Source organism: Prenolepis imparis, unplaced genomic scaffold (assembly GCF_030444845.1).
Source record: "Prenolepis imparis isolate NDT839.2.m4 unplaced genomic scaffold, iyPreImpa1.0 SCAF_10, whole genome shotgun sequence".
In the NCBI taxonomy this organism is placed as follows: domain Eukaryota; kingdom Metazoa; phylum Arthropoda; class Insecta; order Hymenoptera; family Formicidae; genus Prenolepis; species Prenolepis imparis.
The window spans coordinates 3,682,681-3,698,727 of record NW_028141168.1 but is presented as its reverse complement, the minus strand read 5'-3'; the positions used below and the strand labels follow the sequence as shown (position 1 = coordinate 3,698,727).

Sequence of the window (16,047 nt, the reverse complement as noted above, 5' to 3'; positions counted from 1 at the left end):
AAGCAGTGGTATCAACGCAGAGTACTTTCAGGTTGAACCTCGCTTCGCGTGGAAAGTTGTAAACTCATGTGGAACCTCGCTTCGCGTGGAAAGTGTATGCGCGGACACAGTGGGTTCCGCCCCCCTGCGGGGGACATGTGAAACCTTGCTTCGCGTTCAAAGTTGCAAATACATGTTCGATTTACTAAACATAAATAAATGAATAAATAAATGGATAAATTAATAGTAATCTTGGCAATATACATATATGTCAAAGTCAAGAACATTAAGGGTTGATTTTCTTAAATCTATTAACGATTTTAACAATTTTTAGTGATATTTTTGTTTATAACTTTTGAATTATTAAAAAGCCACGGTTTAGACCTTGATAGCTGACTTTAATATCATCTCCTGAAGTCACCTGAAAAAATTGGACCCCATCGGTGCCCCATTTGGAACAACAGCCTAAAAATATTTAAATTAAATATAATAACATATTAAATCTAACAAAACGTGTATTTGATTTAAATACTGATATATGTTTAATTAACAAAATAGTAATTTACTTGAAAGTTTTAGTCAGGTTAACAAGATTTTTTTCAGTGTGTGTGTGTGTGTGTGTGTGTGTGTAATTATATGTGTGAAATATATTTGACATTTAATTTGTATGCTTTTTTTCTATATATACACAGGGTATCTTAATCACATCAAATGATTTAATAATAGCATAATATAATAATATAATTAATACATTATGGCTGAGTTTCGATATTCACTGCCAGTACTGAAAATCTATAGTGAGCGTGACGTAAACTATAGATTTTTACTGGCAGTGAATATCAAAACTCAGCTTATATTGTATAGTTGAAGGAAATAAATGGCGCGCGCGAAGCGCGCGCTTTGTAGTGTATTTATATATTTAAAAAAACACACACACATATATATATATATATGTTTTTTAAAATATGTATATATTAAAATATAAGTGATAGGGCCTTAAGAGCCGTACGCGGATGTTGATGCGTATTCCAACGAAATTTTTTAATTTTTTCGCTGGACTTAAATTAATTGTGCATAGGGCACGAATTTTACTGCTTGGTATACTGCCAAGTCTTGTATGGAATAATCTCATACTTGAGATTTTTATTCTATACATCCCCTCTTAGGCTCTTAAGGCCCTATCACTTATATTTGTATTTATTACGGAAGAGCCTTAATAGTAATTCTTATAATGTATATATTAATTTTTTTATTATTAATTAATTGTGCACGACACATAATCGACACGTGTGTATACACACACACACACATATATATATACCCTAACAGCACATGATATCATACGAATATTCTGTAGTCATACTATGAATGTACGTACGGTACGTAATATATTGAGAATATCTCTATAATATCTCTTGTAGTATATCATTTTTCGTATATTCTCAGGATGTTTTCAGAACATCTCTTCCCAAGTAGCAAAGTGACGTCAGAAGATGACATTATGACGTCTATTTTTAGTCATTTTTGGTCCATGACGTCAGTGACTAATAATGGACGTTTATAAGACGTTATTTTTTAGATCAACTAAAGACGTTATTTTGAAGACGTCTTAAGACGTCTTAAATTCGTCTTAATTTAGTTCTTTCATTTATCGCTATGCGACGCGCGATGCACTATCTATCTCGTATTTAAGTTTTAGTCATGGAATTATATAAAGCTGGCAAACAACTGCTATTAAAATTAAAAGTATCATATAAGTACCAAGTACCTCTAACTATAAGGTACACTTGGCAACAGAAGAATGCCTTTTTAACAAATAAATTTACGTATGCGCGTAAATTTATTTGTTAAGGCATTCTTCTGTTGTCATATACTTTAAACTTTTATATTCTAATTATCTAATTTATCGAATATGTAATATATTTATCGAATGATTTATTCTTACTGGGCTAAAACTGATGCCATGTATTAATTGTTAAAATATCGAAGTTTTGTCAATTTTAAGTATTATATTCGTTATATTATGTCGTCAATAAGAAGTCAGAAAATGACGTCTTGTGGATGTGACATATCGACGTCATTTTCGGGTCTTATAAGACCTAATTAAGACGTCTAATCGGTCTTTTTGTGACCAAAATTTACCGTCATTATGACGTCATTTTGCTACTTGGGTTGTAATATATTATTTCTCGTTATATTCTCAGAATATACTTTTATGAATATTCTCAGAATGTACTTGTATGTATATTCTAATAATATACTGTTAACATCTTTTACAGTATATTATTTCACGTATATTTTCGTTATATTCTCAGAATATACTTCAGAATTACGCAAATTTTTTTATTGGCTGATAGCAACGCCATCATACGTAATTTCCGGTATTGCTGGCGCCTGCCGCCGGTCACCGGTCTCTTGTTCTTCCTTTGTGCTCGTAACGAGTGTGCAACACGTGCAAAGAGTACTCTTTAGCAACGTGACAACGTGGTTTTTTATCCATCGATATTAAATCGCAGGTAATCCTTTTTATTTATTTCAAAATGTATCAAATATTCAAATTATGTAACAAATATATTTGTCATTTTTTGTTAATACTTGAAATAAAATTAACCTAAAAAAATCGCATATTTTTTACACTTGTCTATATATTTATCGTGAATTTATAAGATCAAATAAAATATTTATTTTTAAATACTTATTCTAAAACTTTTGTAATATTGCGGCATTGTCACAAAAAAGTGCAAGTTAAAATATCTACGCTTTCTGCAGATAAAAATCTACATACGCATGCTTTTTTATCCCTAACAGCACATGTAGATACTAAGAATGTTCGGAGGATATCGCAAAAGTATATTGAGTATATTCTCAGAGCATTCGAGATACGTACTATGTTATACTGAGTACGTACTAAGAATGCTCTAATGTCCTCCTATTTTAATTCATAGTATATACTGAGAATATCTTTCAATATATTTTTAGTATATCTTTAGTATATCTTTAGTATGTCTATAGAACATCGCCCAGAATGTATATAATGCACTATTAAGGGCCAGTTTCACCAACGTCGATTAACTTCAACCTCCGATTAAATTATATTTTTGTCTTTTTAGATACGTTTTTAAAAAGAGAAAGATATCCCAGTGAGCAATATGTTATCAAAATAAATTCATAAAGTACTCAAGTTTAAGAGTCGGACTTCCGATAACTCCATCAAAATGATAATATTATGATATCAATAAGTCCTCCAATGCGTCGATTTTAGAGGAAAGAAAGACATAAACGACATCTAAAAGAATTCCACAATCTGACTTCTTTTAAATATCAAAAAAAGGTTACCGTTAAGAATTGCTATTTGTAGTATATTTTTACATATTTTTTTTTTATATTAAAAAAAATATAACTCTTAGTATACATTTCTTTTATAACATTTTATTAAAATTAAAACAGGTTTCAAAATGCCCATAGACTTTGAATAAAAAAAACTTTATGATTGCAACGTGCTTTTTGCAGACATAACCCAACTTCTTTGGTTGGATATAGAGGCAACATAGAACAAATAACAAAAATATATATGAAAATATATAATCTCTATTTTATGCTCAAATACATATTTAATAATATTTATAATTTAAGAAAGAAAGATTAAACGTTAATATCGAAGAACGTAAATGCTATCTCCTTGAAATTCAACTCAGAGCACGCAGTTCACACACGTATATATGTGGCTTGCCCATGTGCGGCGTTCGTAAAATAGCACGCTTGCTAGAGACTCTACAGACATCTATGAATAGACAACATAAAGAGCTCTTCTGAAAGATATCTTACAAAAAGATAACTTACTGATATCATTTTTAAGAGAAATTAATAAGGTCTTCAAAAGTTCTCTTAAAGAGCTCTTCTGAAAGATATCTTACAAAAAGATAACTTACTAATATCATTTTTAAGAAAAATTAATGAAGTTTTCAAAAAGTTCTCTTAAAGAGCTCTTCCTCTCAATAATGCTCACTGGGATAGTTTTATCGGAGGTTGAAGTTAATCGATGTTGGTGAAACTGGCCTTTATAAAGTATGTTCTTTTTAGCCAAACTGATTGCACTAATTTAGAGTTGTTTTTTACTTCACATTCGAAGGAAAGACTTAATTCCTTCTAATGTGGAGTAAAAAAGATAAACTCTATGATAAGTTTAATCACTTCAACTATCTAGATCTCTTGATTAGGATTAGGTTAGTGACAATGCCAAAATATAAATTCACGATAAAATAGACAAATTTCAAAAATATGCGATTTTGAGATTAAAATTTGCAAAATAACCATATATAGACATAGCATGCATGTCTTTGACGTTTTAAATAATTTACCAGAAACTAATTATTTTTGTTTATATCATTAATTATTCATTATTTTGTTTAATGTGGAGTATATATTTTATTATATATAGATATATAGATATATATAGATATATTTATAAATATTATACAGGGTGTTCAAAAAAGGTGGAGACCCCTGAATAACTCAAAATGAAAATATACAAGATAGAAAAAAATGTTTGAGACAAAAGTTGCAGAATTGCAAGTAACGCATTACATAGCAATCAGTATGATCTTAAACAACGTTGTCAAGATCATGTAAAGATCACCTTGAAATTTTTTAATGGGAACCCCCATTTTTGCATATTCTTATATTGTAACTTATCTGATGGAGAGGTTTCCAAAACACTATAATAAAGTATTTTTCTGTACTTTTTGAGTTATAAGGTTTGAAGTTTAAAATTTTTTACAAAATGTAAAATATCTTGTAAAATATTCATTTTTCAATAGTCTTACCCCAATACTTTTATGCATGGGATAATGAGATCAATCAATTGGTGTAAAGAAAATAGATAATTGTTTTTAAAAAATATGTAAATTGCAACGTGCAGCTGCGAATTTTTTTTTAAAGTAATATGTGTTTTCTTTGCACCAATTGATTAGTCTCATTATTCTGTGCATGAAAGTATTAGGGAAAGATGATCGAAAAATGAATATTTTACATGATATTTTACATTTTATGTCAAAAAGGTTTCAATATTATTTCATTTCAACAGAAATAAAACAGTGAACCGAAAGCGGCCCAGAAAAAATATTTCATGCGTTTCAAAGAGGCACTTAATTCGACTTGCTGCACAAGAATCAAAACTTATATATGATAGTTTGTTGAATACAATTGTATCACATAGTGATAATGAATTACATTCAAAATATTCGGAAAATAATGCTACAATTAATTCACACATAGACAAACGTGAAACACTTGCAATTGAAAATAATGAATGTCTGCCATTAAACGAATCAGATTCAGAAAAATCTGTAAGCATTTCTAGAGAGTCCATTTCTTCTATTGCATCTGAAAATGTATCTGAAAATGCATCTGAAAATACACCTGAAAATGCAAGTGCAGACAATGATTTTAAAAGTAGTCTTGCTATCTGGGCTACAGAGCATCAAATCTCTCATATTGCTCTCAGAGCATTGCTTCAAAGATTAAAACGACATTCTTGTTTTTCGAAATTGTCGTTAGATCCACGATCACTTCTCCACACACCAAGAAAACAAAAAATACGCGTAGTAACACCGGGAATATACTATCATTTCGGACTACTTAATTCTCTATTAAATATTTTGACATCTGTAGAAGAAAATATTGATTGTGTAAAAATAACTATTAATGTTGATGGACTACCCTGTCGAAATTGTCATCGCAACAATTCTGGCCCATATTAGGTTCAGTTCTGCCATATGAGAATGTTTTTGTGATTGGTCTATATCATGGGAATGAAAAACCGGCAAGTGCTAATGATTTTTTAAAGGATTTTGTTGCCGAGGCTAAAGATATTTGCGAAAATGGAATTAACGTTAATGATCGTAACATACAGTGCAGAATTGAGGCTTTAATTTGTGATACACCAGCGAAAGCATTTGTTTTGTGTGTAAAGGGACATTCTGGATATTCCAGTTGCACAAAATGTCAAACAGAAGGAGAATATGTAGGAAATCGAATATGTTTCCCACAAGTCGATGCACCACTTCGAACAGATAAGGATTTCATCCAAAAGATTGATGAAAATTATCATAAACCAGATATCACATGTAGTTTGTTAAATGTGCCTCATTTTAAGCCCGTTACCAATGTTCCGTTAGATTATATGCATTTGATATGCTTAAGAATTATGCGCAAATTAATATACTTATGGCTTGGTGGAGAGTTGTCTTATCGACTACAGTCTAGAGTCATCGAAGAAATTTCTACACGTTTAGTAACACAGTTAAAACCTTCAATACCTGTAGAATTTGCAAGGAAGCCACGAGCGATAAATTGTGTAAAATTATGGAAAGCTACGGAACATAGATTGATATTATTATATACGGGTCCAGTGGCTTTTAAATCTATATTAAAGAAGAACGTATATATACATTTTATAACGCTACATGTGATTATTAGAATTCTGTGTTCGCAAGATTTACACGAACATCTAACATATGCGCAAGATTTAATACTTTTTTTTATTAAAACATTCATTAAAATTTACGGAATTCAGAATATGTCACACAATGTTCATAGCCTTATACATCTTGTTGATGACGTCAAAAAGTTTGGATTACTTGATAATTTTAGTGCATTCAAATTTGAAAACTATATGCAAGTATTGAAGAAATACATTAGAAAAGCGGACAGACCTTTACAACAAGTTGTACGAAGATATATCGAAAAAGAAATAAACTTGTAACGACGCCCGCGTCGTTCCCGACCGTCCATCCGTCGGAAGGCTGCGCCCGGCGAACACCGGCCGGGCAGGGCAGCAGGCGCTGAGCGCCACATTTAATTATTCAACCGTTAAACACGGTTCCCCGAAAAGGCCCGACGCGCGCCGAAATAAGCCGAGGATTATCACCCCCACTCCCTCTCCTTCGATCCAGCCTCCGATCCCGTTACTCGATCCATATAAAAAGAGAGCTCGCGATAAGAGCTCTCTCAGATACCGTTCCGACTCCGTCGTATCGGAGAATCCTTCCGCCCGGAATAAGAGACCGAGGTAGACGCGTACGCTGCCTCTGCGGAGATAATCTCCGTGCTCCGAACTTCCGGCTTCCGCCTCCACCGTTCCCCGACTTCGAGGTAGAGGGTACTCTGTCTCCCCCGAGCTATTCTCGGGAGTCCGGGGTTCCGACCGCACCCCGCAAACAGCGCGCTGACGTCAGCGGGTGGAGCTCCGCCGCCTTCGTCGAGGGTTCTCGACCGTCAGTGCGTTCCTCCCCCCGCAACCCATACGGACGGCCGTGACACGCCGATTCGTCGCGTCCACGCCGAAATCACGGTCCGCGAAATCCGGCCGACAAAGCGGCCGACTCATACGCGCGCCGTTCGATTGCGCTCTCTTCGATATATCGAAGAGAGCGGCCGCTCTCAGCTGACGCGTTTTTCTACCCGCGCCGACTCGCGTCGCGACAACACCGAGCGCCCCGCGCGCCGCACCGACCCCGCGTCTAGCGGGCGACGTAAACACTCCGAAGCGATTTAAAGACCCGCATAATACACGGGCTTTAACGACCGGCGTTACACACCCACACACGCACACACACGAACACTTGTACATACAGACACCTAAATTAATAAATTAAATCGGTTACCGATAAATGCTACGTTCGTTGTCTCACCCTTTTTACGAGCCCTGATCCCGACCGAGTTATTCCGAGCTCGCGAAAAGCGACCGTTACAAACTCAGATGCATGTCTATCACCAACTATTTTATCACAGTCTGTTCTGTGTGGAGCACCCAAATTTAATATTATTACATCATGATGGTCCACTTGCATCCAATTGCAGAAATCCACAATATAAAATTGTTAAATACAATGATATAACATTGAAAACGGGAACACTTGCAGATAGTTGCTGTGGTTTAAATTGTGGTAGCATTGTGTCTATAAAAAATATAGCATATTATACAGAGCAAAATATTCCTGTGATCATAGGCCGTGAATTTTTGAAAAAAGAAGATCTATTTAATCTTCCATGTCCATCATCATTACTTGGAATTTATATTGTGCACTCATGCTCAGAATTAAAATCGTGGCCATTAAGAAATGTAGTCCGAAAATATGTTAAGTTGCCATATGGAGAAGAAAAACATGCAGTTTTTCCATTATTACATAGCAAAAAATAATTATATTGATTCAAACACGACTATAATTTAAACAGAATGACGAAGTTCTACGCAGTCGTTGAATTTGAAGATGGAATTCAAATGATTCCAAACAATTGGTTGAATGAGGATCAAACAAAAGCCGTTTGGCCTAATTTTACTAACAATCTTAGATACGATAAAGCAGTAAGATCAATGGAGGAGCCTCAATCTACATGGATGGAACATAAAATTCAAAAAATATATGGAACATATTGTAAGTAATGTTATATTTTCTGAAATATTTTTTCATGTAACATGTATGTTGATGTTTTTTAATAATTACAAGAAAATGGAATGTTTTTATTGTTGCAGCAAATTACGCAGTAGCGAGAAAAAAATTGAAAGAAGCAGAAGAACTGTCCGACCTCACCTCTAATACTGAAAAAGAGGAATATCTAAAGAAATCCAGAAAAATTAGAGCCGCTAAAGCTATAGATGCATCAAGCAGCGATGAATTATCAGATGGATTATCAGAAGATTTTTTAGACGATCTTCCAAAAACTCCGAAGATATCTAACATGATTCAGATAAAAAAGCCAAAAATGGATAAAAAGCACAAAAAGGTAATATCATGAAAAAGCGCGCATTAATAGATTTAAAAAGAATGAAATATTTCAATAACAATTATTGTATGAATTTCAGATTTAAATTACAGAAATGAGACGAAAAAATATGCAAAAAAAATTGAGAATAAAGCTGCACCGTACAATCGATTTATAACAGAAACAGAAAAAAAAGATGAGTTTCGTAAGCATAATTTGTATCAAAATATTTACAAGATAAGAGATTTATAAATTTGGATACTATTATAAATTTATATTATATATATACTTCTTATGTGATACAAACACAAATATTGACGCATGCACTTGTGTATACATAGATATTTCCAGTATTATTGCACTAGTAGTTAATTTTTGGTACATTTTTTAACAAATTTGGATTCAATTTTTTCTATAGAATAAATAATTTTAGTGGTAATAATAGTTAAAAATAAACTCTTTTATTAAGTTAGTTTTATTAAAATATACACACATAATAATCTTTAATTTCTTAATTTTTTTTTATTTCTTAATTAAATTTTTAATTTACTACTTTTATATTTTTATGGAATTTAAATGTAAAATAAAATAATATACAGTATTAAAGAAAAATTAAACAATAACCTACAAAAAAAATATATAAAAAAATATACCATCAAAAATTAAACGAATAAATAAAGTATAAACAATTTTTTTTTTTCAGAATTACCAAAGTATAAAAATATCCAACTTTCCGATACCGATTTGAATTGTATGGCTGTATATGACTGGAATTTACAAGGTGTGTATGTGTGTGTGTGTACATAACATAGTAAAAAATTGTAACGATGCACCCCCCATCGTTACGAAGTCCTGGCCGTCGACCAACCGGAAGCTGCCGCCCGGCAGACACCAGCCGGGCAAAGGGCAGAGGCGCCGAGCGCCACATTCTTTAAAACGCCGAAATACACGCGATAACGGCCGAGATGATATCCGTAAGCCGCTCGGAGCCGAACCGTACCGTACCTGCCCGAAGACTTCCGAGGCGGTGGCACGGAGCACGCGCTATCGAGCGAACGCCGTCAAAATAATGGTAAACTTCTCACGCGAACGTTACCGAGTAATCACCGAGTAATTCCGAACGCGTGGATGGATTACTATAAGAAGGCGACACTTTTACAAGAAAGGCAGAACTTCCCGAGATCTCTCCGATCTCGTACCGCCAGAGCTAGTAAAGCACCTGGAATTCCGCAACCTAGGCACAGAGTCAAAAGGAACCTAGGGGTAGAGCGTTCTCTGCCTCCGCCGAGCGTTCTCGGTACTTTTGACTAGCCGTCCTAACCGAAGCACGATCCATTACTCCGCGAAGAGGACGGGGTAGAGCGTTCTCTGCCTCCGACGAGAGTTCTCGTCACCCGCCGCGTTCCCGGACGCTCCAGAACTCCCGGAACAAACCCTTTCACGAACCCTGACCACCGCTGAGCCAATCCGCGCCGCCCGTCGCGAAAGCGGACCGTCACAAAATATTAGATTCTATTTATTTTAATCCATTTTTTACAATGTTGTGTTTATCACAAATGAGATAAATATTATACATTCAAATAATCTATGTAAAAATGGAATAAATAATATAATGGCAACATTGTTTTACTCCACAATATTGTTTTAGATCCACAATGTAATGAAAAAAATTTGCTGAACGTTGAACAAGGGGAAGAGATTGATGGTGTTACAATATCAACAAACAATGAAGCATCAAGGGTTTTAAATTCTGAATCAAGTTAGTATGCAAGTTGTTTTTATATTATTTAATTATGCATGTGTAGTTTAAAATCATAATGCGTTATTTAATCTGAAACAATTTTACGTGATATATTTCTCACTCTTTTTTATATTATTTTTATAATTTGTAGAAATTTAATTCTATATTCTATATTTATATACCTAAATGTTTTTTATAATGAATTTTTTTTAGGTCCACAATGTAATGAAAAAAATTTGCTGAACGTTGAACAAGGGGAAAAGATTGATAATGATAGTGTTACAATGTCAATAAACAATGAAGCATCAAGTGTATTTTTAAATTTTGAATCAAGTTATAGTATGCAAGTTGTTTTTATATTACTTAATTATGCATGTGTAGTTTAAAATCATAATGTGTTATTTAATCTGAAACAATTTTACGTGATATATTTCTCACACTCTTTTTCATATTATTTTTATAATTTGTAGAAATTTAATTCTATATTCTATATTTATATACCTAAATGTTTTTTATAATGAATTTTTTTAGATTCACAATGTACTAAAAAAAATTTGCTTAATAATGAACAATTCGATAATGAAATTGATGCTAGCGTCTCAAAGTCAACAAATACGGTATGCCAAGTACCAAGTCCAAATTGTAATAATGAAACAAGTTAGTATGCAAATAGTTTTTATTTTATATACGGTAACGCTATATTTTCATAATGTTATTTTTAGAGCATTTTTGTTATATTTTAAATATATTTATACACTTATATTTTTTATCTTTTTATATTTTTAATGTGTATAATTTTTCTCAAAAATCTTATATTTTGTTTTCTTTTATGTAAAATAAATTTTTTGAATGTTTTATAGGATCAGAAAATTTTCAACGATTTGTTATACGGAAATTAATTGGTTTGGAGTTAAAAATGAATAGCGTAAATCAAAATCTGAAAATAATTAATGAAAATCAAAAGTTCTTGTTAGAAAAATTGTCAAAAGGTGCTTTCGAAACAGAGGAAAAAGAAGAAATTGATATTTTGCAAGATTTACCGTTGAAACAACAAAAAGATTTGGAGGATATGGAAACAAAATTAAAAAATGATGTATCTTATCGAAAACAAATGGTAAGTCAAATGTTTATATATTTCAATACAATATTACATTACTAAATATCTTTGAAAAATAAAAGAATAACAGGATCTGATAGACAATTCTAAAAGGAATTCCATATATAAGTCGTTAAAAAATTTCGTATATTAAATATTGTTTTTTGTATAAATAATTAAATAGTATAATCATATCTATTATTTACTTTGGATTGTGTAACATTTGGTTTATTACGTACGTAAATTTTTTAAACAAAACAGATGTATATAAATGATATATTAAACAAATTTTTTAATAGCAATTTTATAAAAAAGCATTTACAAACATATATTTACTGGAATATTTTTATTTTAAATTGCATACACACCTAATAAGTTAATATTATTTTCATTTCGAGATTCTATACAAAGATAGTTGTTTAAAAATAAAACTAAATATAATTTGAATTTTTTCATATTTCGAAAATAACCATTAATTAAATAACTATAATACGAATTTTTTAGTAATATAATGTTTATTTAAAATATTTTCAGATTAAACAATTGACACGTTACACGTGTCAAAATATGAAAACCTCATGCTTACAACTAATGAGGCTAATCCTGTCTAATGAAGTTGCAATAAATTACAGTTGGTATGGTGCGAAAAAGAAACAAATTTTTTCTAAATTGCACTTATGCAAAATAATTATAAGTAAAATATTTAAAAGCAATCTTAATTTTTTTATTAATGAAAATACTATTATATAATATTCCTTTATACCAATTAAAAGACCGACATGTTGGTATCAGTTATTAATAAATAAAATATGTTCAAAAATATTAATATTTTTCACATATTTTTTAAATATGTATATTAGAAATAAAGCATATAATATAGCATATTGTTCACGCACGGGCAGAATTTTGCCAGCACGCAAATTGTTTTGCCGGTTTCGCTCCGAGAGAACGATAGGCGATAAGAATGAAGAAGAGTGCGGGACGGAGCGTGAAAGAAAGAGATGGAGAGTAATTTAGAGAGAGAAGGAGAGAGTAAGCGAGAGATTGCAGTATGTGAATTAGGAGGCAATGCTTGAAGAAATTGAGAGGAAAATAGCACAGGAATTAATATAAAAGATCACGAGAATTGATAGTTGATCAATGTATATATTTCTAGTTAGCGATTCCGAAGATGCTTGGATAATTAAAGCGCGATCTTAACGCTCGACTTATTTCGCACTAAACGAAAATCAACAGAACAGAATTCCGAACATCGATCTCCTTATATACCGCAAAGAATCTAGAAAGTTCGAAGAAATGAGACGGGGAGGACCGAGTCTGCGCGATATGTTGAGTTTAAAAGAGTCGGTTTAACGGAGGACAATCCGGTGATCAGAGACAGAGAATAATAACAACTGAGCTAAATATCTCGAACTGACAATATTAGATATTTACCTTACTTTTGTGTGGTTCTTTAGAATCGTCTTCGTCGATCGCTCAAACAAAAACACTTAAACACAATATTCGAGAGTCGTGTATATAGAATAAGACATAAATTCACAAAAGGATAGAATTATAATATAAATTTTGATTACGCTTTAACACATATAATTACCTGTAACTTAATTTAAATTATATCATAGACATGCTTATTGTAATTTATGTAGAATTAATGAGAAGTAAAGAAAGAGTATGTTACTTTTCCAGGTGTAATACGAAAGTCACACGCTGACACAACAGAGGAGCAAATATCTGCTCCTATTAAAATATGGTTGGCCCATGCCAAAGAACGAATAGAGAGAGAACATAACACACAGAGGACTGTGGTGACTGAGACTGTTGGCCAGTGCGAGGCTGGCAATACAGATTGTTAATGTTATAGATTGTTATAGATTTAGATTAGAGCTGGACACAGTTTGCACATTTCGACTGATTTTCGAAAGTCACCGCGTACCATCCTCCCTTTACATCTTGACATCTTAGTAACAAGTTGTCTAACAACTATAAGCACGCAGCATTCTGCCTCAGGAACGACGCATCTGTAACATGATGTGGTTTCGTATCCTCCGACTGACCAAATGTCAATATATATTTTATAAATGCGTCTTTTTAAAAATTTGTTTTTTAATTTTTAAATAGTTAATTACATTTATTACGATATAAAAATTGTAAAATATTAAATTATATGCGACAGATTTGTTAAATGTCTCGGAGACTCTTATTTTATTTCCGCGTCGTACCTGAGGCAAAATGCTGCGTGCTTAGTTGCGGTTGTTAGACAATTCGTTGCTAAGATGTCAAGACGTAAAGGGAGGATGGTAGGCGATGACCTTCGAAAATCGGTCAAAATGTGCAAACTATATATGTCCAGCTCTGATTTAGATTATATATATGTATAGTTAAGATTATAAATTAATAGATTTTATATAGAATTTAGATATAGATTTAGATTATAAATATATAATTAAGAAAATAATTAAATTTTAATAGATTTTATATAGAATTTTTAGATATAGATTTAGATTTTAATATAATTAAGATAATAAATTAATATAATAGTGTGTAGATTATAGATATAAGAATTTTATGAAAATATATATAAATAATAATTTAGAATAAATATTTTTAAAATGTAAATAGAAACAATTTATTAATATATCCTAACCTAACCCTAACCTAAATCTAAATATGAGTAATATATCAATAATATACCGGCAACATTCTGTGGATATACTACAGGATATTCCCAGTATATATTACGAACCAATAACATACTAGTAATATTCTGTGGATATACTACAGGATACTCCCAGTATATGCTACGAACCAATAATATACTGGTAATATTCTGTGAATATACTACAGGATACTCCCAGGATATGCTACGAACTAATAACATACTGGAAACATTCTGTGGATATACTGTAGGATATTCCCAGTATATATTACGAACTATAATACCTATGACATAGGAACCTATGACATAGGAACTTTCTCAGTATGTACTGAGTCTATCATAGTACGTATATCGAATGTTCTGAGAATGTACGAAATATACTTTTGTGATATCCTCCGAACATTTTCAGAATCTACCTGTGCTGTTAGGGTATATACAGGGTGTCCCAGGAATCGAGATCCATACATTAAGAGCATGATATTGAAGTCATTTAGAGTAGACGAAAAAATAATACTTTCAATGATTGTAATTCTGTTAGAAAGCATTTTCGGACATATGTTTATTAGACAATTTCAACTCTAAATGATTTCAATAACATGCTCTTAATGCAGAGCTGTCCACGTTTTGCACTTTTCGGCCGATTTCCGAGGCTCACCGCCTAGCGGCCCCCACTTACGCTCGAGACCTTAGCAACGCGTGGCCCGATAACCGTAGTTGCTAAGGTCTCGAGCGTAAGTGGGGGCCGCTAGGCGGTGAGCCTCGGAAATCGGCCGAAAAGTGCAAAACGTGGACAGCTCTGTCTTAATGTATGGACCTTGAGTCATGGGACACCCTATATATACAGGGTGTCCCATAATTCGCGAACCACCCGTCAGTTGCAGGTAGAGCATGTTGAACTGAATAGAAAAGTCCTCTACCATTTTGCGATTTTCGCAATAATTAATGAGAAATAAATTAGCCAGTCAACTATGACTTTTTGATTTTGGTTGTCGACCGGGTTGATCGCATCTTGGGAGCTCTCTCCAAGGCTCCTCTCTAGCTCACTTGAGCATTTCCCTTACCTTCCTGCTCATCTGAGCTCCCTACTCGGGTCGCTGGGCAGCTTATTCCTTTTCAATATACTTATTAATACACTTCTCTCTCTCTGTATATTGATATTTTTCTAGAATTATTTACATGTATAATATGTCTACGCATGTCGAAAAATACAATCCGAAGTGCGCGATGTGGTCGATTGGTACATAAAATACCAGGCACTAGGAAAAGAATAGCATCATTAGATAATGCAGCTTTCTTTTCAAGAGGTTCATCGCAATCTCCTAGTATTAACGATATTATTTGTGGCAATTGTCGGGTGACTGCGTATAAACAATGCAGAACAGATGATTCCAATAATCGAGATGAGCTGGAAGAATTATCTCACAGCTTATCGCAGAGTTCTGTCACTGATGTATCTGCATCTCAGTCTAGTCAGATAGACCCAATCTTCTATATTGAATTGCTAACTGATTCTGAAGAATGTACAATTGAATACATAGAGGTTGCAATTCCTAGAACGGTATCTACTCATAAGTATTGCTGTTTATGTATTAAAAAAAAAACAAATTGAGAATAGTCCCACAAGAAGCCCGAATGCAGTCATACATCAAACGGAGAATTTATATTCCGGAAGGAAATCGATGCTGTGAACATCATTTGATTAAAAATCGTTTATATGATGATGATCTGAATCTCTTAAAAGTCTTTTCTAATTCGTCATTAATTGAAGCAGAAGAGGTGAAAAAAATCTTTGATTGTTTGTCAAATGAATGT

At 32.7% G+C, this 16,047-nt stretch overlaps 1 protein-coding gene and 1 pseudogene across 1 annotated transcript; both read left to right on the top strand.

The window, feature by feature from the left end:
- Positions 1–4,521: 4,521 nt before the first annotated feature.
- On the top strand, positions 4,522–7,608 carry LOC145941453 (uncharacterized; annotated as a pseudogene).
- A 502-nt stretch (positions 7,609–8,110) lies between these two features.
- LOC145941452 (uncharacterized) lies at positions 8,111–13,852 on the top strand. The gene is made up of 9 exons (XM_083047565.1): positions 8,111–8,414; positions 8,513–8,762; positions 9,444–9,523; positions 9,722–10,039; positions 10,391–10,501; positions 10,697–10,822; positions 11,015–11,140; positions 11,344–11,597; positions 12,114–13,852. The coding sequence occupies exons 1-9, from the start codon at positions 8,216–8,218 to the stop codon at positions 12,327–12,329; spliced, it is 1,680 nt and encodes a 559-aa protein (XP_082903691.1). The 5' UTR covers positions 8,111–8,215; the 3' UTR covers positions 12,330–13,852.
- The last annotated feature ends 2,195 nt before the right edge of the window (positions 13,853–16,047 follow it).